The sequence below is a fragment of the Pelecanus crispus genome, chromosome Z, assembly GCF_030463565.1.
Source record: "Pelecanus crispus isolate bPelCri1 chromosome Z, bPelCri1.pri, whole genome shotgun sequence".
In the NCBI taxonomy this organism is placed as follows: Eukaryota; Metazoa; Chordata; class Aves; order Pelecaniformes; family Pelecanidae; genus Pelecanus; species Pelecanus crispus.
In genome coordinates this window covers 46,155,216-46,176,751 of record NC_134676.1, presented here as the reverse complement: position 1 = coordinate 46,176,751, position 21,536 = coordinate 46,155,216, and the positions used below count along the sequence as shown (strand labels likewise).

Genomic DNA, 21,536 nt, shown 5'->3' with positions numbered 1-21,536 from the left:
AAGGGCTTTAGAAATCATTTAATGCTGCTTTCCCCCGTTACTCTCTCTTTTTTTAAAAGGGAAAACTGTATTTCTGTATGGCGATCGCGAGAAAGTTCCGCGCGTGTATTTGTCTGCAAGCATCCCGGGGGGGGGGGGGGGGAATGGAGAAAACTTTCTTGAAAAGAAAACGAAGAAGAAGCGGGGAGGGGGGAGAATGGGGGGAGGCATTCCTTAATGGAAGTATTGCATGCAAAGAAGGCTGGATCTCTTTAAGGCTCCCCCTGAAGCTGGAGATGCACACACAAGGGTTGCCGGCCTGGGTGGTCTCTCTACTTTGGTGAGCTGTTGCTAAGCAGCTAATAATAGTCATGTTTGCTGAGTAATTTCTGCCCTCCCCGAGCCAATCGCCTCGCAGAAACCCAAGCCATCTGACAGCCCCGGGGGCGGGCTTTCAGCTCTTTTTTTTTTTCCTCCCTCTCCCTCTCTCGCTCTCTCTCCTCTCATACTCCCCCCCCCCCCCCCTCCACCCCTCCTCCTCTTTATCCAAATGGAGAGAGTCCCTTTTTTCTTCTTCATCTCATCTCTTGAGCCGAGGGGCTGCAGCTCGGTGCTGCCGCGCACACGCCGGGGGAGAGCGCCAGGCAGCCGGCCGCCCGCCGCCGCGGCGGGGCCGACCGCCGAGCCCCGCCGGCCCCGCGGCCCGCGGGAAGCACCCGGGCGCTGAGGCAGGATGGTGCAGCGCGGCCAGGCAGCGCAGCAGCAGCAGCAGCAGCAGCAGCAGCAGCAGCAGCCGCCGCGGCCCGCCGCGCCGCCGCCGCGCCGCCGTCGCTGAGCGCCGCCGCGGACAGCGGCTTCCCGGAGGCAGCGGCGGCCGGAGGGAGGCGATTTCCACGGGAGCGGAGGAGAGCGCGGCGGCGGCCGGGGGGGCCCGGGGGTCGCGCCCGCCCTCGCCGGGCGCGGGGAGCGGCCGGCTGCAGCTCGGGGTCCGCGCGCGATGTGGCAATGGGAGGCGCGGGGAGCGACTCGGCCGGAGCGGCCGCGGCGGCAGCCGCCGCCCCGCGCCCCGCGTGAGGCGGCCGCGCCGCAGCAGCCCCAGCCCCAGCAGCAGCGGCGGCGGCGGCGGCAGCCCCCGCAGCAGCAGCAGCAGCAGCAGCCCGCGGCCCGCGGCGCCGCCAGCCCCCCGCGGCCCCGCCGCGCCCCCGGGCCCCCGGGCCCCGCCGCCGCGGCGGCGGCAGCGCCAGCGGCAGCTCCACCGTCCCGCCGGCGGCGGCGGCGGCAACATGGCCTCAGCCGGTAACGCGTCGGAGCCGGAGACCAGCAGCAGTGCGGGCGGCGGCGGCGGCGGCGGCCACCCCGGCCGGGCGGCGAGGAGCGGCGGCGGGAGGCGGCGAAGGACCGGAGGGAATCGGCGCGCCGCGGCGCCCGACCGGGAGTATCTGCAGCGGCCGAGCTACTGCGATGCGGCTTTCGCCTTGGAGCAGATCTCAAAGGTGCATTCACTCTCTCACTCTTTTTTCCAGAGATACACGCTAGTGCTAGTGCTGTTTTTCGGCGGGGGAGGAGGAGGGAGGTGGTGTGTTTTCTCGCGGGGGTGGAAGGAGGAGATGGAAATGAAACAGCCACCAATAAAATGCTGGGAAAAAGAGAGGGACGTCTGTGACTCTTCAGTGCGGGAGAGAGTGCCCTCCTTCCCTTCCTTCTCGCCTGCGCCTGCCCGGGTGCCTGCCTGCGCTGCGGAGCGCTCCTCTCTTAATTTCCCGAGACGGGCTGGGCTAGCTCCCGGACCCCCCCGCCCCGGCTAGCCCCCGGCCCGCTCCCCCGCCGCCCCCTTTCCGCCTCGCCGTCCCCTGGTAGCCCCCGGCCACCGCGGCAGCAGCCGCTCCCGGCCGGCACGGGGGCGAACGCGGGCGGCCGCTTTCTTGGCAGAAGTTGTGCTTTTGTGGAGTTCTCCGCCGAGCGCCCGCACGGCGACTGCCCCCGGAGAGGGTGGGGGGGGGGGGTCCCCCAGCAGAGAAAGCTTGCAGCGGGTTTTCCTCCTCCGGCGGTCGGAGGGGAAGCGAGGGCCGTAAACAAATTGCCACCTTGGCCCTTGCCGCGCCGGTCCCGGCGGAGCGGCGGCGGCGTTGGCGGGGAAGGGCTGGCGGTGCCGGGGCGCCCCGCAAGCCCGGCCCGGCCCGGGCGGGGCGGAGGGATGGCCCCGGCCGCCAATCTCCGCCGGCCAAAAAATGTTCAAAGTAAACAACCTCGAGACGCTGCCTTGCTGCAGGGGTGGTTTCACTTCAGGGAGAGGATTTCTAGGCTTTGTAAGAAGGGGGAAAGGAGGAGAAGGGGAAAAAAGGGAAAAAAAAAAAAAAATCCATGTGGCTGCCCTCTTCCGTTCACAAATATTGTCGTAACTTACAGATGGCTGCTCTACTTCCTAATTCAGATCACACAGCGTCTCCAAACTCTATGGAAATGAATTACTTCTGATCTTGCAGCGCTGCTCACCACGTGGGTCCTGCCTCAGCACCAAACCCCTGCTAGGAGCTGGGAAGGGGGGGAAGCGCCAGCAAACTGCTACTGACTAGCTTTCCATCACCGCCGCCCCCCCCCCCCCCCCAGCCCTTCAGAGGTCTAAGGAGGACAGGAAAAGGGACTTTTTGTCTTTCTTGTGGCTGTTGCGGTTCATCGGCAGTGGACGCTTCTGCCCCGGAGCCGCGGGTCGCGCCGGCGCGAACGCTCCGCAGCCCCAGCTGCTGGCGGGGGCGGGGGGCTCTGATGCGGCGGCGTCGCCCCCAGCCCCCGGGTCGGTCGGGGGCGAGGATGGCTACCGGCAGGTACCTCCGGGCCTGCGCCCGGGGCCGGCGGCCCGGTGGGGCGAGGGCCCCGCAGGCGGGACGCCCGCTCCAGCTGCTGGCGGTGCCGCTCCCTCCGTGCCCCCGGGGCCGCTGCGTGGGGACGCGGCCCGAGGGCCGGGGGGGGGCCTCTCCCCGCGCACCCCCGGGCCAGGAGGCGCGCGTCCGGCGGCCTGCCGCGGCCCCTCAACTACTGACCTCTTCTTGCCTTGCAGGGGAAGGCGACGGGACGGAGAGCGCCGCTGTGGCTGCGAGCAAAGTTTCAGAGACTGTTATTTAAACTGGGCTGTTACATTCAGAAAAACTGCGGGAAGTTTTTGGTTGTCGGCCTCCTGATATTTGGGGCTTTCGCTGTAGGATTAAGGGCAGCTAATCTCGAAACCAACGTGGAGGAGCTGTGGGTGGAAGGTAAGTCCGGGGTGTCCCCGTCCCCCCCCCCCCCCACTTTCTGCTGCCGCCCCTCCCCGCCTCGACCCGTCCCTCCCCGCCTGGCCGGCCGGGTAAAGTCAGCTTGAGCGGCGGGGGCTGGCGTGCGGGCCTGCGTGTGTACGCCTGTGCGCGGCGGCCGCCCCGCATGCCGAGGAGGGCCCGCCGCCGGCGGGGGCCGGGCTGCCGGCGGGGCGGGCGGCGGGCCTTGGGCCGGGGCGCGCGGCCCCGGGCGGCGTGTACCACCTCCCCGCCCGCGGGGGGGCCGCGGCGGCGGGCCGGGCGCTCGGCGAGGGGGGCGCCGGGCCGGGCCGCCCCCAGCCACCCCGCGCCCCCGCCTGCGGGCCGTCTCCCCGTGCGGCAGGGCGGCGGGCCTGTGCGTCCCCGGCGGCGGCGGGAGGCGGCGGCTGCGCGGGGATGCGCCCCTCCGCCATTTTGGGAGTTGCGTGCGCCCGCGGCGGGGGGAGGGGGCGGGCGGCGAGGAGCGCGGCGCGGCGGGGCGGGCGCCTGTGTGTGGTCCTGGTTTTTGGACAGCTTTCAACTGTGGGGGGGAGCATTTGTCTCAAGGTAAAAAAGGAAAAAATAAAAAAAAGAGGAGGGAGAGGACAAAAAAAAAACCCCAAAAAACCCTCAACGAACCCAAAAGGCTGCCGTGGCGAAGCGGGGCCTGGCCGGCCGCGGCCGCCGGGAGCGGGGTGGCCGCGGGCAGCGGCCGGGGCGGGGGGCGCCTGCCCCAGGCCCGGCCCCGAGGCGCCGGCGTAGGAAGGCGGGAGCGGTGCCGGGGGGCCGGGGCTAGGCGGGCTGCCTTTCGAAACGGGCAGCCCCCACCCCGGAGAGGAAGGCGGGGGGGTGCGGGGGGAGCAGAGCGGTGTCGCCAGCGCCCCCCTCGCAGGCCCCGCGCGTCCCTCGGGGCGGCCAGGCCGCCGGGCACCCCGCTCCGGGAGGCACGGCTCCGGGCTGCCGGGGTTTCGCGGTTGGTTTGGTCTTTTGGTGTTCGGTTTATGGGTTTTTTGGTGGTGTTTTTTTTTTTGTTTTTGTTTTTCCTGCGGGGAAATACTATTTACTTAGCATCGCATTCCCCCCGTTAGCTGGGTTGACGTGAAAACAGAGTTCCTTGACTGCAGTAGTTAACTTCGGGTTTATGTCAAGAGTCGCTCGCAGCAGAATTTGGCTTATAAAAGTTAATATGGAGGGCTGCATAAATAATCATTGCTAAATAGCTCTCTGTATGTGCATGTGTGGAAAAGCTAGCGCTGAGTGCAAACAAAGTTAGCAACTGTTACAAAGGTGGTCTGTCCTGCCCTGTGGATATGAATTAGAGCATATAGGACCAGATTCCATCCTTGTAGATGACAGCCATATTGGGGTCAGGATGAGGTTCACGGGTCGTTTAGTGAGTATTGGTTTCTCTGTTTTGGGAAATCATGTGTTACCAACTGGACTTTTTTTGGTCCATGTAGTCCAGGAGCCCAAAATATGGTGACATCTGCTGCCAACAGCCCTGAGAAACAGAGCAGACGCTGCAGGATCCCATCCATAGGCAGGGATGTGCATTCACAGTCTGCTGGTCACTAGGTCCCATGTACCTTAAATACAAATGATTGTGAACACCCTTCTTTTTCTCTACTCTTTTCTTTTTTTTTTTTTTTTTCCTAGTAAGTGCTTCTGAGGTCGTTGTGGCAAAGTTTCTTTTGTCAGTTTTTGCTCAAATGTATTTTGTCTATGCTTTTCTGTAAGTGTTTGGTAAAGAAGACATGACTGCAGTTCTATCCAGCATGCTTCCCTGAGGTTTATTATCCTGACATTACGGGGGTTCACTTACTCGGAAGCGTGATCCCATCCTGTTAATGCCATGTGCTTTTTGTAACCCTATGGTACCAAGGCATTGCTTGCTGACGATGCCTGTATGACTGGCCCAGCAGTAAAAATGCAATTCTCAAGGAAAAAAATATGATTTGCAAAATAGCCACTTAGCTCAATTGCTGCACTGACCTCTTCTCATGTCATTATTGCTTCGTGGAGGGGGGAGGGGGAAAAGTCCCTGGTATAAAATCTAGTTGAAATTGATCCCCAAGGTTTTTATGGCCAAGATGAATTAATAATGCAGCTGGTTGTATAGTGTTGACCTATGTAATTTCACATCTATTGAGTTTAGTTTTCATGTCAGAATTAAATAATGTAAAAAAAAAAATTAAATGCTGCATTTAGAAACCCTTGCATTTGTAGATCGCAAAAAATAGGCTAGCTGATTAAGATGAAATAAAATGTTACAAATTCAATTTATATTAACTTCTAGTCTTCCCGTTCTAGAACTACGACCATCTATGCGAAAGGGCTTGCTAAAATGTGCCCTCTTGGTAGAGAATCTGTAAACGTTCCACTCACGAACCAGGGTGTTATACAAATAAACTTAACAAATACAATGACATATTTCTGTTGCCTAACTACAGACAGAAGCGCAGAGTGAGAATTTGAGATGGAACAGGTATGGAAAGAGATTGTTAGGAAGAATGGCATTTTCCCATGCAGAAGTGGAAAGCAGTGACCAAACTCGTTTTTCTGCACTTGTATGCACCTGGTCCTGACAGCTTTAAAGTACACTCCATGGAGGTTACTACACTAAGGGACCCTTTAGATCAAGGTTTCTTTTAGTAGAAGCAGTGGCTGAATTGCCCTGTTTATTAAAATAGCTGTCTTTTTTTCCCTCTACCTTTTCTTTACCAAGAGTTTGAATCAAGTGGGCAATGTTGGTCAAATATGGTAGATTACTTGAAATACATCTCAAGTAACAGTTTTGATTTGCTACTGAAGCTTTTTACAGTTATTACTGCTGAATAAATTGGCAGTATTTACATAAAGAGACTGGTTTTATATGGTGTATTTCTGAATACTGTGGAGCATGGAACATAATACAGCACTGAAGTTTGCTGGAAGTAAACGGTTGCTTTAAAACCATAACACAATTAATTAAAAATAGTGAAGTGAAGTTTGAATGAGTTTTAAGGGCATGCACATTCCAAGATAAATGATTAGTAGTCTGTGCCTGAAGCTATTATGGCTGAAATATTTACATAAGGAGTTTAGAAACCCACCTGGTAGGCAAACTTTCAAAGAAAGAAAAAGAAAAACAGATCTCCAAAACATCATTCTTTCATTTTTCCTGTAGTAGTCTTCCTCCTTCAGAATTTGTGCCAGCACTCTTGGCCTTCTGTGAGCCTCCTGATACCAAAGTGGCTTTTCTTTCAGATTGTTTCTTGGCACTAAGTATTGCAGAGTAGCTTTTTTTAATTTTTTTTTTTTTTTTTAAAAACACAATCCTTCTCTGGCTGCTGTTCAGAGCACTTCAGTTAATTACTGTGTGTCCCACAATATGCTCTCAATCCATGCTCCTGTCTTGTAGGCTGCTTGGGACACATACCTGTTTCCCCTCAGCCCATCAGCGGGTCTGTCATCCCCGTGTGCATACCTTGCTACTGGAGAATGCTTGTTTTAGTTTCTTGGGCAAACAAATTCTGGACTGGCATTTTAATGGCGGTTCTGTTATCCACAGCCATTCAGCTTTAGCTGAACTGCTGTATGTGGGTGTCCATGCGTACTGGAGTTGTGGAGACTGTTTAGCATCTTTATACATCGTACGCCCTTGAGAGAACAAAAAGGGCTTTGCATTGATTTCCTCTGTGACTGAATTTTGTTGGACACAGATGTGCTTTCAGAAACATCCATTCATAACTAGAATGTACTCTGGATGGAAAAGAAATCATGCCCATAACTGGTTATGTTTTTTGCTACCACTCTAATAGGCACTCTAAGACCCTGTGTGTGAACAGCAGTCACACATGTAAATTCACAGCCGCTGCTTCTGAAAGAAGGTAGTTTTGTGGCTCCAGAGAAGGTTCTGTTAAGTGGAGCTTGAAATTTGGCTACTGCAGTGCCTTGAATGGTGTTAATTGGAGCAGCTCGTAAGGGGAGAGATGGTCTAGTCTTGTTCCTCGATACTTCATTTCATGTCACCATTGTCTTGGGATTTTTTCCCTCTCACTTTCTTCATTACTTTTTCTTCTTTAAGAGGTTGAAGATCATGGTGGTCGGTCCTTCCTTTCTTGCTTTCTGCACTTTTTGCACTAGCAGTACCTTAGTTGAACCTTTCCCTCTTTAAGCAGTCCTCTTCACAAAGCTAACCAAGCTCTAACATGCAGAGCCCCTTCTTTAAGCCAGTTTGAAGGAAGAGGGTGGGTGATAACCGGTAGGTATAGAACAGCCCGCAGGGAAAACAAAATGCCTCCTTAGCCATATAGTTCAGCTTTGGTACTTGGAACAAAGTGTTCTGATTGTGAGTTAGGACTGAGTGTGTATGGCAAAAGCTGTAAGTGAAGAGTTGAGCTATGTGTAGTATTCTTTCCTTTTACTCTAAAGGGGCAAAAATCAAGTTACTCTACTGTAGTATTTATGGCTGACCCATCTTAAAGTACGTTAATCTACCTGTGCAACATAGGAAAGCATGTGAGTGATGCAGGAACCACTAGTATGTCCATGTATTCTCAGTTTGCTTAACCCAGCAAGATCAAGTGCACGCGGAGAGGAAAGTTATTCTTATGTTCTGCTGAAGGCATCAGTTAACTTTACACTAGTATTCTTTGGGGAAACAAAAAAGAATAGTAAAGGAACAGATCTTTGTGAATTTGTTGTTTCAAGGAGGCAAATTTATGTGAGTGGGCTGGAGTAACATGTTTGGTTTGAGTACCATTAGTAGGAATTGGCCCAGTCAGGTATAACTCAGTTCTCCCACAAACATGCACATATGTGCGCAGCAGCGTAGTAGTACTGTTTTAGATGTGCTTGCATCTGCATCACCACATCGACACAGAGTAGGCGGCAGAAGAGCAGAAGCTACTGTGCTGGTGAATCTGAGGTGGGGTGTTGCTAGGCTGTGCGGCAGTCTGGGGGGTTGTCTCTGATCACATCACCAAATCCATTAGTTTCATATGGATCAGGTGACATAAGAGCTTACTTATCTCTGAATACTGCCTTGCAATGTGTTGTGTCCCTCAGCGCATATTGAAGGTTCATTGAAAGGTGTTTATCTGGAAAATTTCCGAGTCCACTGTTTTGTTTGAATTAAGTGTGATTATTTATTATGCGGTTTCTCAAATGGGAAAGTAGTAGTGCTGTTTCCTCACGATGGCTGAAGGATGGTCATCTGGGCAACATGCTCTTTTTAATGTTTACTGGTCAAAACAGAAGAGTGTTTCAGTCCATGCTTCTGTTTTGAAAAGTAGCATCAAATTCTAATATTTAAGGTTTACGTGATGTTTGTGGATAAAAACATCAGGACAGTGGGTGTTATATTCCTGTGAAGTTGAACTCCCTCTTTTTCTGTATGTTGGAAATTGTTAAGAAGAGATGTTTGAAGGTTTTAGTTATATGGATGTTTGATTGTCATCTTCAAGGGCCTGCTATTAAATTCACAATCACTGGGGGTCTCTATTAAGTTCCATCTTGGCAGGTGTCCACATCACTGCTCAGAGTTGGTGCTCATTGCTGAAAAGCTCGTACATCAAAAAAAAACCCAGCTTCAGCTTTTAGAATTCCTCTTTCATCTGCAAGAGTTTTAATGAAGGTATTGCATGTGACCATTCTTGGGTCATTGAGAAGGTGAAGGGTGAAATCCTGAACTCACTGAATGTAGAGGCAGAACTTGGACCTAACTTTAGTGTAGCCAGGCCTTTACCTATGTACAAAGCCGCAGCAGACTAACAGCGTGCCCCCCGCTCTACCTCTTCTTGGAAGGGGGCAAGAGGAGGATCTCCTCCAGTAGAACTGGCACACCTCTAAGCTGTAAGTGCATGGTTGCACGGTTCCTTCTGCCTTTCAGACTTGAGAGGCATTTAATTCACTCAGGGCTGCAGAAAATTAATCTTCATTATTATTTCCAAACTTAATACACTGTTGCCAATGTCTGTGCCAGAACGTGCCCTACAGATCCTTGTTTGGAAGGGTCTGTTTCCTTCTCTGTTGAAATGTGTATTTAAAGAGGGAAGTGCCTTGGCTGTACCATCCCCCTTTTTGTCTCTTCTGAGCTTTTGAGTGTCATCTTGCACTCTGGGGATTTTGCGGCTTATGAACAGGGTGTGATGGCATTTCTGTAGTTCTGGAGAGCTTGGAGATTTCAGTACAGAAATACTGGAGTGAAATAGAACAGTTGAAAGCAATGTTGCTTTATTGTTGGTCCCCACGTCACTGCTGCTGAGCAGGAACAGGGGGAATGCAGGTAGGCAGAAGAGCTAGCTCAGCTGTAGGGCTGGCTGCTGCTGGAGTTGTGGTGCTGTGTGGAGGTGGTGGTGAGTGGTTTGAGGTGTACTAGCAGCTCCTGTTACCTACTCAGTGAACTGTCTTTCTTTTCTAGAGAACGGGCCTTCCTTTCTCATTGTTCCTCAGCAGACACTGGATTCAGACAAGAGTGCGCTCTAAAAGCCATGGGTACTCAAAATTGCTTTCAACAGAGAATGCATTAAGGAAAACTCTAGGTCCTCACCCTGACTCCATCCGTTTTCATGATTTATTTTTTCCGTGGGAGGAGCTGGTCCAAGCTCTGTTATTAAATAGTATTTGTGGTGGTTCCCCAGAAAGTAGTAATACTACATAGCGTATGCATGTAACCGTTCTTGACCGCTCAACAAATTTAAAGGCTGTTGCATGCAAGTGGATGTTTCAGTTACACATAACTGTTAGGAGGCTCCAAAATATGACAGCTTCCAGATGTATGAACTGACTGATCCCTTTGTTTGGATTATGCACCACAGCTGATGCCTAGATTAGTGCTGGCTGGACAAAGCTATGGGAGATTTGTCTGGTTTCCACAATGCCATGTTTATATTTCATTTGGATTTCTCCTTCAAAGCTGACCTCCCTATGACCTGTGGAAGCTGTGTCCACTAGGATGCTAGTTTTAATGTGCTGCAACTGCTTTCCTTTTGGTGTCTAATGGAACATGTTCTCATTTTGACACTCGTGGACTTTTATGCACAATCCTTTTAACAATGAATTACATGCTTCAACCTATGAGCACTCAGGTAAAACCATGGTTGTAACGTTTTCTGCCTCACAGCTAGCTTTTTAAGAATATTCTGGTTGGTTAAAACAGCATTTTGGTTATAGTCCTTGTGGGGCTGTTCTTTGTCAGGCATTTTCTCCTGTATATAGAATAAAGTTCAGTCTTCCAGCCTTTGCACAGTGCTGCTTCTCTCTACAGATGATGGCATGGATATACGTGGTTCTAGCTGCTCTTTTTTGGAGTTCAGCAGGAACTGGAGTGCAGAATTTTACCAAGAAGTTCATTCTTCTTTGTGTCTGCTGTACAGTTACATATATTTCCTCAATCATTCTTATTTATCTTCGGTACACCTTTGGTTCTTTTCATTTCTCTAATCTCTTCTGCCTTGTATTATGCAGAAGGTCTTTCCCCATTTCTGTTTGTGAGTTACTTTACCTGGAAAAACCTGAAGAAATCAGTAAAACTCCTTAAGGACTAAGTGACAGTTCTACAATAAGAAATGTAGTCCCCAGTCAGAGTTCAGAAAGATAAAGAAACACAACTTTTCTTTTTTTAAAAAAAAACTTATTGAAACTGCATTGTTTTCTACTGTTGGTGCTTTACTGGGGCAACAGATTCCTGAGATGGTGCCCAATGGCAGAAAACTCAGCACTTTTAAGTATGATTTCTGCACTGAAAATGCATGCTAACTTATAATGGCCACTTTATTTCTGTGACCATGAATCAAGGAGAATGGGAAAATGTTTTCCTCCTGTTTTGCATGATGTGTGCTATTTTATTATCCACTCACAGTGCTGAATATGACCAATGAATACTGGATACAATAAGCTATGTTCATCCTTGCTGTTGATGGAGCAACTTTGACTTGGAATAACTTTTCATTGTACATTGCGCTAGAAATAGGTGGAGTGGAGTTGGAAGGAGTAACTTCAAATTCCGAATTTAAAAATAAAATCTGTTTTTCTTAATTCCTTTTTTGCTGTGTAAACTTAGTTTAATATCTGTAAACACAATTTACTTGCTATTGTTATTTTTCTGTTATTTTCATTCAGTATCACCTCAGTTGCTATAAACATCCTGAATTTGGCAGAAGTAGTAATTTCGTGAGGTAGAAAGCCCTTTATGGAAACTGCTGACCATATAGACATTTTGATGTATGGAGAATTTTAATTTTGGTTTTTAGAATGAATGTCTTGGCTTTAACTTGTGCATAGTTTTGGAAAACTTAGTTATTTCAGTCCTTGAGCAAAATATATAAGAGGTAAGGGAATGAGCAGAACCATAACCTGACTCTTTCTGCAAAGGTGCTGCTCCTTTGGAGAATTGTACTGAACTTAATTCCAGCTTCAAATATACAAGTAATCATTGTATATTTGAAACATCTGTATTTTGCTCATGTGCAAGAAAAAGCTGATATTTTTAAGGCACATGTAGAATGTTGTACACCCGTATACCTGAAGCTGGAACTGAGCCCTTAAACTGTAATACAGTCTTCATTTACTAACAGTAAGATAAATTAAAAGAAACAGCCTTCTCTTGTTTACCAGTCTGATGCATTTCTGCTTTTCAGTCAGTAACCAAAAGTTAAGTGCAACAAACTAGAAATGAGCACTGTTAAGTCAAGCTGTATGATTTTTTTTTTCCCCCCTTAAATCATTGCTTAAGGGCTTCTGGCCCCTAGCTCAGGAATCCTGCCCAAAAATGCCAGATGTATTACACAGTCAAGTATTGCAATGTAAATAGTGTTCTGTGCCATGAGAGCAGGGTGGTCCATCTCCTAGTTTAAAAAAAAAAAAAAAAATAGAAGAAAAGGGAAAAATCCACACACTCTGAAAGCAGCACAGTAGTTGTAGTGTTATTTGTGTTTTTGGCTGCACAATCAGTATTTTGGAGCTGAAAGAACACATAAATTAGTGCTTTGGACTGGCAGATAATAATAACTGAAACTGAGATGCTAGAAAGCAAGATGTGTCTTGGCTGAGGCTGCTTAATTTAGTCAAACAGGCATGTAATAAGTAAAATATTAAAGTAAAGGCCATTGCTGACAGGCAAAACCTGTTACTTTACCTTACTGTGAACAGCAGTCTCGTGCACATGGAAGCAGAGTGGACAAAGGATGGGAAGTAGGGAAGGCAGAGGCATAGGGTTCTTCTCGACCTCATGCTGTGTAATGGAAAGACTGGGTGTGTTGCTGCACCTTCTGAGTATAAACATTGCTGAGTTGTTCTTGGTTTTAATTAAATACCCTTTGCTGTATATTAACAATTACTTCCCTTCCAGTGTGCTTATCTTCTTCAGATGCGGTAGTGGATATAGGAGGTTTATTTGCACATTTTTCTATTTTGTGTATGAACATGTCATTTCATAACATTTAAAACTAGTTGAAAGGAGATTCCACAAATCTGACCTGAAAGGAAATTGCCAAGGGTGATGCAGTAATCAGATTTACGTTTGGGTTATCTGACAAATCTGTGAATTGCCATAGCTTCCTTGGGTGTGTGCAGAGGGGAAAGAGGTTATAGGAACTTATTTGTATGTGATAAACTGTATTTAAATAGCTCTGGGAATGTAATCCCAATGCAGATCTCGGTGTAATCTCCTCAGTGAGATACTCAGAAGAAAAATAAGCTTTAGGAACTCATTTAAACCTCTCCCTTCCTGCTGACACTATGATAACATTAGAAAAAAACCCCATCCATTAGAACTTTAAATTTTTCTTCCTAAATTACCTTTTCTGCAATAGTAAAAAAAAAGTATACAGGTACTTAAAGAAGATACTTTCTTGCACCAGTTTTCCTGGAGAGTGTTTCCGGTGCATTTATCTTATCTGCCTCTCAACATGGGCCTGATTCTGATTTAATTTACACCAGTCTTACTCTACTGACTTCTTGAAGTGTTCCCCATACTCAGAAAAGAAGCCCCTGCTGTTTAGAAGCTGATGCTGCTTAAGTGGTAGATAATAGAAAATATTATATTCTAGTGCAAATTATTAAGATCAAGAAACAAAACTAAAACATGTTTAGTATGACTTCCAACTGTAGATAAAAGCTAGCAACTTGAGAGAATTGTGATCAGGCGTAAACATCTATTAACTGCTCTTTCTAGAGATTTGAGGAAATAGGATGACCTTTTTTATTCTTTTTTTCTTTTTTTTCTCCCTTTTTTTTTTTTTTTTAAATAGGCTACAGTTTCACATGGCTTGCAAAAGAAATCTTTCTCCCTTTTTGTTTCCCACACCAATTGATTTATCATTTTGCTTGCAAGCAGACTTAGAATGTTAGGGCAGGAACACACTCACTTTTTTCTCGTAACTTTTTTGTTGCGGACCGAAACCAGTTGACTTGAATAAATTTTTCTGTGGTCTGAATGAAGCCAGCAACGTGGAAAAATCTTGCCATTCAGAGCCGTCTGAATGTACATTTCAGCCACACAGTAAGCTGTATTGGTAGGCAGTGGACTGCTAAATACAACCATTTTTCGCAGCAGAGAGTTAGACAGGTGATTAGCATAATTAGCACAGAGTAGGCTATACATATGGTAATGTTAAGTGTGTAAATGCCAGCTGCGGTGTAAAATTTATGTCAGGGGTCGACAGGGCTGTGCGAAAGTATTGTGTTACAGCTGCAGGTCAAAGCCTCCATTGCTTTACCCCCTTTTCTCTTGTTGGTGAATGCACTAAACAGAAGAGAAAGACGGACAGAAATATAACAGATAAGGCTTTGATTGAACAGCCTGGTTCTGTGCAAGAGAGACTGCTCTTAAAAAAAAAAAAAAAAAACCAAACCAAAAACCCAAACCCCCCAAAACCTACACACACATGCAAAACAAAAGTCTCTCTCTTCCACTGTAGATTTTATTTTGCATCATGCCAGCTACAAAAGTGTTGCTGTCTTTGAGCGATGTCATTATGATGGGGTGAGGGGAATCTTTGGGGGGGGGGGAGGTATGAGATTGGTAATTATGCTTTAAGGAGCAAAACAAAAAAACTTTTAGTTCACCACCTCCTTTCTGTATTCCAACCCACCTGAGTTTTGTTTTGCCTTTTTTTTTTTTTTAATGTCTCTGTTACTGCACTTAGGGGGCTAGGAATTAAAGTCTTGAAGGTGGCAGCATTATATGTAATAAAATCTCAACAGTGCAACAATCTTCAAGCTGCATGACTGGTTTTAGACTAAGTGCCAGAAGTTCCTCTGTGGTTTTGTGTGTGGGTTGCTACACTTATTCCCCAGGTTCCTCCCACCTCCTAAACCACTAAATTCTTTATAAATTAAAAATGACTAATACAGGTTTCTTGTTTTAAAGGAGCACAGCGTCGAAGGGTACACATCTTTTTTAAACAGCTGATGGGGAAATCTGTAAATCTCTTTGTTGCCGTAAACCGTTCATTCATATATTTCGCTTGCAATTCCCCCCCCCCCCCCCCTTTTGTATTTTTTGTAGTCGGCTATGAGGAGTGGTGGTGTTGACAGAATATAGTTCACACCACACTGACCTTGTGATGAAACTTCCTCGCAGCCGCAGGGGGTCCTTATGAATCAGCCCCTAATCCAGCTAATCCCGCTCGCAACAAAATCATGAAAGTGGCTCCCAGCGACGTGTGTTTCCCCGCACAGATGCGGCGGGAAGGAGCGGCCTTGGCAGCGCATGGGCGCGGCGGCCTGCCCCCCCTCGGGGCCGCCGCTGCCCCCCGCCGCTGCTCCCGGCGCAGGGGCCGGCGCTGCGCTCGGCGCCGGGGAGGGGGGGGGCCCGGCCCCGCGGAAAGCGGGGAGCGGCGGGCGGGCTGCGCGGTGTGCCGGCGGCTGGAGGCGCTGGCGGAGGGCGGCGGGACCCGCGGCGGCAGCCCCGGGGCGGTGCCGGCGGAGGGCACGGCCCCCGGGCGCCTCCCGCCTGCCGCTGTGCCCGGGGCCGGGGCCGGGCCGCGTCTCCGCCGCTGCCGGAGCCTCCGGTGACCGCGCGTTCAAAGGGAGAGCAGGCCGCCGTTGCGGCGGTGGAGTGAAGTCACCCGCACGATGGGCCTAGCCAAAGGTAGAAAATAAAGGTTGTGTCGTGGGGTGCGTTTGGTCGTTTGCTTAATAACTTTCTTTCCCAGCCCTTTTCTGCTTCAGAACAAACCGGGCCATATGGCCACGCTCTCGGAGCGTCTGACGGGAAGCTCTGGTTGCGCCCTGCGCAAAATGAAGCGCGCGCTTTACTGCTCGGTGTGAATAGGGAGCAAACTATGAAAAATGGGCCTCCTGACAGATGCAGCGCTGTCCTGGGAGCTGGTGGCCAGTAAGAAATATCGAGGTGGGGGGAGCCGTGACAGGCAGCAGGTTCGGTGCTGGGGGGAGCGCTGACCTGACCTGATTGTGTCCGACAGTGAGAGCAGTTCTGCTTCAGTGCAAAGCCATTCAGAAGGAAGCTGCTTAGGCAACAACAGATGGTACAGCAAGCAGCTGGTAGGGAATACTTGAAAGAAACTGTACCCTGTTTCATAACATGTTCATTCCTTTCATTTTTCTATACGTTAGTTTTGCTGTCTCCTGAAAGCACTATTGAGGAAATGGTATCCCCTAAAAGGTTCTGGCTAAAGAGGTTTTTTTCATTGCGTTTGCTGTTCCTTTAAAAAAATTGCATTCAAATTTTGTGCTACTCCGTGTACAGATGAAATTTGTGCTATCCCAGGAGTACAGATGAAAAGACTTAAAAATGCTGCTTTTAACCACACAGGAAAACAATTACATATTTGAGGAAAGGGCACTGAGAGGTTAAATGAAAAGTTGGGCCTAGAGGAAAGCTGACTGCTGTGGAACAACACAGCAAATTGTTTTTAACATATTACCCAGCAGAAGCTCTTACTCAAGTTAAAGTAACTTAAAACAATTATATTCAGCTGTTTTGAAATCCTTAGGTTTAGACCTTGAAGCCCCTTACATACCCTTCTCAGCAGAACTCCTGGAAACTTAGTCACTCTCACATACAATTGAGGATTTTGGCCTGTTAGGAAGAGTGCTCAAGTGTTTTCTTAAATTACCGAAAAATAAAAATTCAGCTTTGCTCCTCAGCGGGTGTAAACTGTTACATGACCATAAACTGTTGGGAGACTTGCAGTAATCTGTATTAGCTGCCTGTCCTCACTGTAGGCCCATCGCCCTGATTTCTGGGAAGAAGCAGAGTCTGGAGTCCTTTATTCCTTTGCTACTTCAGCCAGAAAATTCAGTAGTTGGGCTTCTCCACCAAAAGCTGTGGCTTAGCTCTGACCTGATGGGACCATGTCTTCGGAAGAAAGGCTAGTTTGCTCTCCATGCCCATTCATTCCTCAGTCTTCTTTGTTGGCGTGGTCAACAAGGATGCCAATTGTGATGGTGGTTTTCTATAATATGGACACCTGCCCGCTAGGAAATGGACTGAGACCACCAACTCATTTCACATAAGCTAGCAAACAGCTGTCAGATGGTAAACAACTTGTGGTCACTATTGTTCCTGGCTGGATTAGAACCAGTGACCCAGAGGTGAACAGCTCATATCCTGTTACCAAGGACATGTGTCGCAGCTCAGTAAGCAGCTACTGCATTTTATGTTTAATTGGAAAGTTTGAATTGCATGTACCAGTTTTGTATATTATTGTACATTTCAAAGCTGCTTGCTTTTCATTTTCAGTTTGTAGTGTTCAGTGTGTTTGTTTTGCTGTGTTTTTTACTGCACTTTTCCAGTTTCTCAACCCAGAGGGGCACCAAGCAAGAAATGCATCAAAAAAGGTCTAATTTTTTTTAGCAATCTGTCTATTTTATCCAATCAGAAATAATATTTTTCTGCCTGTGGGCAATACAGATACATACACGTAAAACCAGCTTTTACTTGATTTTTGGAAAGGAAAGGTTTTAGCTCCTAAAATTGCAGGGACCGTTTCCCCCTACAAGCAGAGGCAGCTGTTGTTGGGCTGTCTTCTTGAGTATGCAGACAGCTTTGTGTCCTTGTCACAGCTCTAAACTTTGTCAAACTGTGACAGAATGAAAAGCCATCTTTGATGTGTGTTTTTATTTTTGCTATCCATAATCATGTCAGCATTAATGAAATTTGTAACAGCAACACTGGAGTCATCCCCAGCATGTGTGAGGAGTAGCTTAACTCATATCATATGATGGCTTGGGAGATAAAAAGCAGCCTTCTGAAGTGCTTTGTTATGGGGTTTTTTTGTAACTTTTTTGCATCTGTTGGCCACAGTCTTTTTATCTTTGCTTTTTCTTTTTTTTTTTCCTAAGCAAAAATGATGAACATAGTGTTATCTAATCCTCAGTGTGACAGAAATGGTTGAGATGGTCACATTGCTTCTAGATTTTCCTAGAAGTCAGTGGTGCTAAAGAGAGACGGAAGTTGGTTAAATCTTCACATTGGGATGTGGTGGTATTCTAGACAGACAGTGTCCTTTTGTTGGACATTATAATGGGGGATAAGGAGAAGCGTAGAATGCCCATCTGGATGTTGGGAAGGGAGATGGCAGGGTGCACATTGTCTTAACCTGGGCAGGCACAACTGTCGCTACTCCATGTGAGCTATACAAACACGGAGATGTGTATTCAGCAGAGTAAATGCCGTGCAAGAAAACCTAGACACAGCATGGAATTTCTGACTGCCTGTAGTCCAGTGGTGGCATAGATCATGTCTAATTACATGATAAAGATGATAATTTTTCATGGAGCTGTTGCACAGCCCATTGAACGACCATGTAATCTCTTTAAGACGCTGATTGCTTACCACTGTGTTCTAGCTCTTGTTAAGCTCATCATTTCTCAAGGGATTTTTTTTTTTTCTTGGTGGTTCAATTTCAGTCACTCCCTACGAAGTCTTTATTTTGCATAGTTAAACAGATGAGCAGAAAGAAATCATTGCAGGTAGCCAAAACTTTTTAGTGATGTAATCCTGATGGTCTTATGAGAGCCATCCTTAGCATTGTTAGAATATCAGATACATCAAATACACAATAATGTTGTACAGTCAGTAGTTAATAAATTCAGAGGTCAACCGTGTAAAACAATTGCATTTCTGACTCTACAAGTAGACAGCATTTTAAAAGTTTAAAGAAGTGGACATGCCAACCAGTCCCATTTCTTGTGCTGACTAAACTTAAATTTAAATGACAGTGTTTTGCACTTCCTCCCAGCAAACAGTTTTGCCCCTGTACTCTGCCAGTCAGGCCTAGAGAATGATAATTCTCAGGAAGGTGCTGTCTTCCCTGCTCTTCTGTCAGGGTGTTAACTAATGCTGTCTGTGTGCAGAAGAACTATATTCTGTTGCTGACAAAGAGCAGCACAGACAAGCTCAAACATCCGAGGGAAGGTGAAGACAGAACTCCCTAGAGAGCAATGGGAAGCTTTAAATCAAAAGGCCATTATTTTTCTGTGCCCAGTAAGAGGCAGGGTAGTCTTTGTATCTGCCAGAGAACTTCAACTGTTTATCTCAGTTTCTTTATAGGTTTCGATCCCGTGTGAGTAGTACTTGGCTGCTATCTTTTGTTGTCATGAGGTCTGTGCTCCTTTATCAATAAAAATGGAAATTGTCATTGGTGTCATTAGCTGCTACCTTCTGGTATATAGCAGGTGTGAGCACTTCTAATCCCAGTATGCAATTAGGACAGGGAGGCAAAGCTGTGGCTCGCTGGCTTATCTTGTGTACCATCATAATGGACTGAAATTAGTTTCATTTTGTAGTTTTTGAGTAACACCTGTGTACATGTGTAAAGGAGATGCACAGGGGAACAGCACAAGGAGAGACTACGTGAGGAAGCAGAGTAGAAAGAAGCCCTTAGCAGCAGTCGTAGTTGAGGGAGATGGGTTATGCAGGATGCCAGGGAGAGAGGTATGAAGGCAAAGACCCTTCCAGGTTCCCATCCCGGCAGCGAGAGGGTGCTGAAGGGAGAGAAGGCAAGGCGCCTGCAGCTCTCCCTGGCGCTTGCCCAGGGCGGAGCGCATCGCATAGCAGGGGGCTGTCTGTTCTCCTTGCAAGCCTGAGCTGTCCTTGTCTTTCTCTGCACACTGCTGCTTTTTAGGTTGGTTGGTAAAGGTTGAGTCTCAGGGAACACATTGGGATATTATTCTCAGTCTTTGTTTTTATATGGTTACTGAGTCAGGAAGGGTTTTTATTTTCTGTTTCTCTTTGGTTTCTGTTGTGGTGATAACAGGTATTCCAAATTGCAGAGGCTGCCTGCACTGGCTATTGCTCAGGCTGTAATGTAAGCATTGTAAGGGTACTAATCTACACATCTGATTTATCAAAACGGGTCTGCATCTTTTGAAGGGATGAAATGAAAACACCGTGTGATGTGTCCGTGACGATTAGAAATACGATTTTAGTGCCTGTAGTTGTCACTGTCAAAAGGTTGGGCTGGATTGCTCTAAAGCTACACATTTACAGTCCTGGAAAAATGAAAAAGCTCCCCCTACAAGTGCTGAAGTGGAAACACCTTAAGGCCCATAGTCTTCAGAAGGAAGGTTCTCCGGAAAATTTTGCTCCGTTCACGCACCTTAAGCTTGTCACAGAAGAACTTGGGCTCCAAAGCCAGTAGGTATTCTGGAAATCTTTGGTTTCTCAAAGTCTGACCTCCACACGGGTAGGCAAACATTTTTATTCCAGGTGTTTGGCTCTCAGGAATGTTCTTTTTTAGAGAGAGCTTGCTTTCTACTAAGCTACTTGTTGCACAGTTGTGCACAAGGTAACTATTGAATGGTTAATAGAGGTAGTGTTCATGTCCGAAAAAAATAACAAAACCTCAGGCTATATGATGCAATTCCAGTAACCTGAAATGGAACATTGTAAGATATTCTGAAAAATAAATATTACATGCCTTTTGAGCAACTGGACAGTAAACTAACAAGCGGTGATTTTTGGCTATCACTCATGGCTTCATTTAGGATTGATCTCTTAGTGTAGCAGAGGTCAAACTTAACTCCTGAGACTACTCAGAGTGGAAGGGACTGCAGTTCCCGGTGGTGGATTCCAGAGTTCTTTATGTTAATGTACGCCACATAAATTTTTAATGCTAATTGTGGGAAAGGTGTAGGTAAGACAGTGACATTCACGGTGGAAATGAGCACAGGAGCTGAATGACCCAGTAACTTTGAAATCGTTGGTAAGTTGGTGGAAGAAAATATGTCAGAAATTGTGCCGATGAAAACATACAGTTTCACTCTTACGTCATTGGAGGGTGCATCAGTGTTTTGCAAATGAACGCTAGAGGCAAGCAGTTTTGTTTTTCTGGGTGCTTCTCACTTAGGATGCACCAAAGTATATTTATGTGTGGTGAGTGAAACACTGAGACTGTGACCCCGGTGCTTGGTAATGGGATCTAGAGCCTTTCACCTACAGGTCATGGTTCAGGCCTGCCTCAAGTTAGGGATGACTAAAACTTGTTACCACCTGACAGCTGTTCATTGCTCTTGGGGGAGGGAGACGTGGTGGTCCTTACATATTTCTTAGCAACCCAGCATCCATACTGACAATTACTGCTCTTTTCAGGCCCTTCAGAAGGGCAAAGAATTTAGTACCTTGACCAGCTTCCGTTCAGGTCGGTGGGGAAGTTCACGAGGAGCAGCGGCATGTTTCACGGTATGGGATGCTGACTTGCTCAAGGCAGATGTCTTGTGTTCTGGCAGAGAGCTAAGAGGGAAGCCTGTGGATATTGGGGAGGGGGCGAAGGGGAGATACTTTTCTCTGGGAAAACCAGGTTTTTAACAAGAACTAATACTCAGCAACAAAGATGCTGGCACTAAAAGTGTCTTATGTTGAATACTGGCCTTCAAACACATTCTTGAGAATTAGAAACTGATACATTAAGTGAGAAACGGTGCCAGGACACTGGTGTTATTACTTTGTTGTGATACCCCCCCCCCGCCCCCCCCCCCCCCTTTTTTTTTAATTTGTTAGCTAAATTGTACAGATGGCGTAGTATCTCATTTCTAGCAGGCAGACACCCAGAACCTGATGACGCTGCTGGAAGGATAGTGTACAAAGTGCTGCATTGTGCCATGAAACAATGTACCGATCTGTAATTTAAATCAGCATTTTGGCTTGTGGGAATTTGTGCCACCAACTTCGCCATCTAGGCACTAAATCATAAGGAATCATGTAATAAAGGACTTGGAATACCATCAAGTAGCTTTTGATACATTGAAAAAGGACAGTGATGTGTGGATTTTGTCACCAGAATATTAAAGTGAAATAGTTCTGTCTGTCCTTCATATGGAATACAATACTGTACTGTATGC

The 21,536-nt window shown here is 47.5% G+C and overlaps 1 protein-coding gene across 1 annotated transcript in view; it reads left to right on the top strand.

Annotated features, from left to right (window-relative positions):
* Positions 1 to 1,262: 1,262 nt before the first annotated feature.
* PTCH1 (patched 1) overlaps positions 1,263 to 21,536 on the top strand; it is a 67,117-nt gene continuing 46,843 nt past the window's right edge. The window contains exons 1-2 of the mRNA XM_075725929.1: positions 1,263 to 1,472; positions 3,035 to 3,227. Coding sequence (XP_075582044.1) covers positions 1,263 to 1,472; positions 3,035 to 3,227 — 403 coding nt within the window. The remainder of the gene's footprint in view (positions 1,473 to 3,034; positions 3,228 to 21,536) is intronic.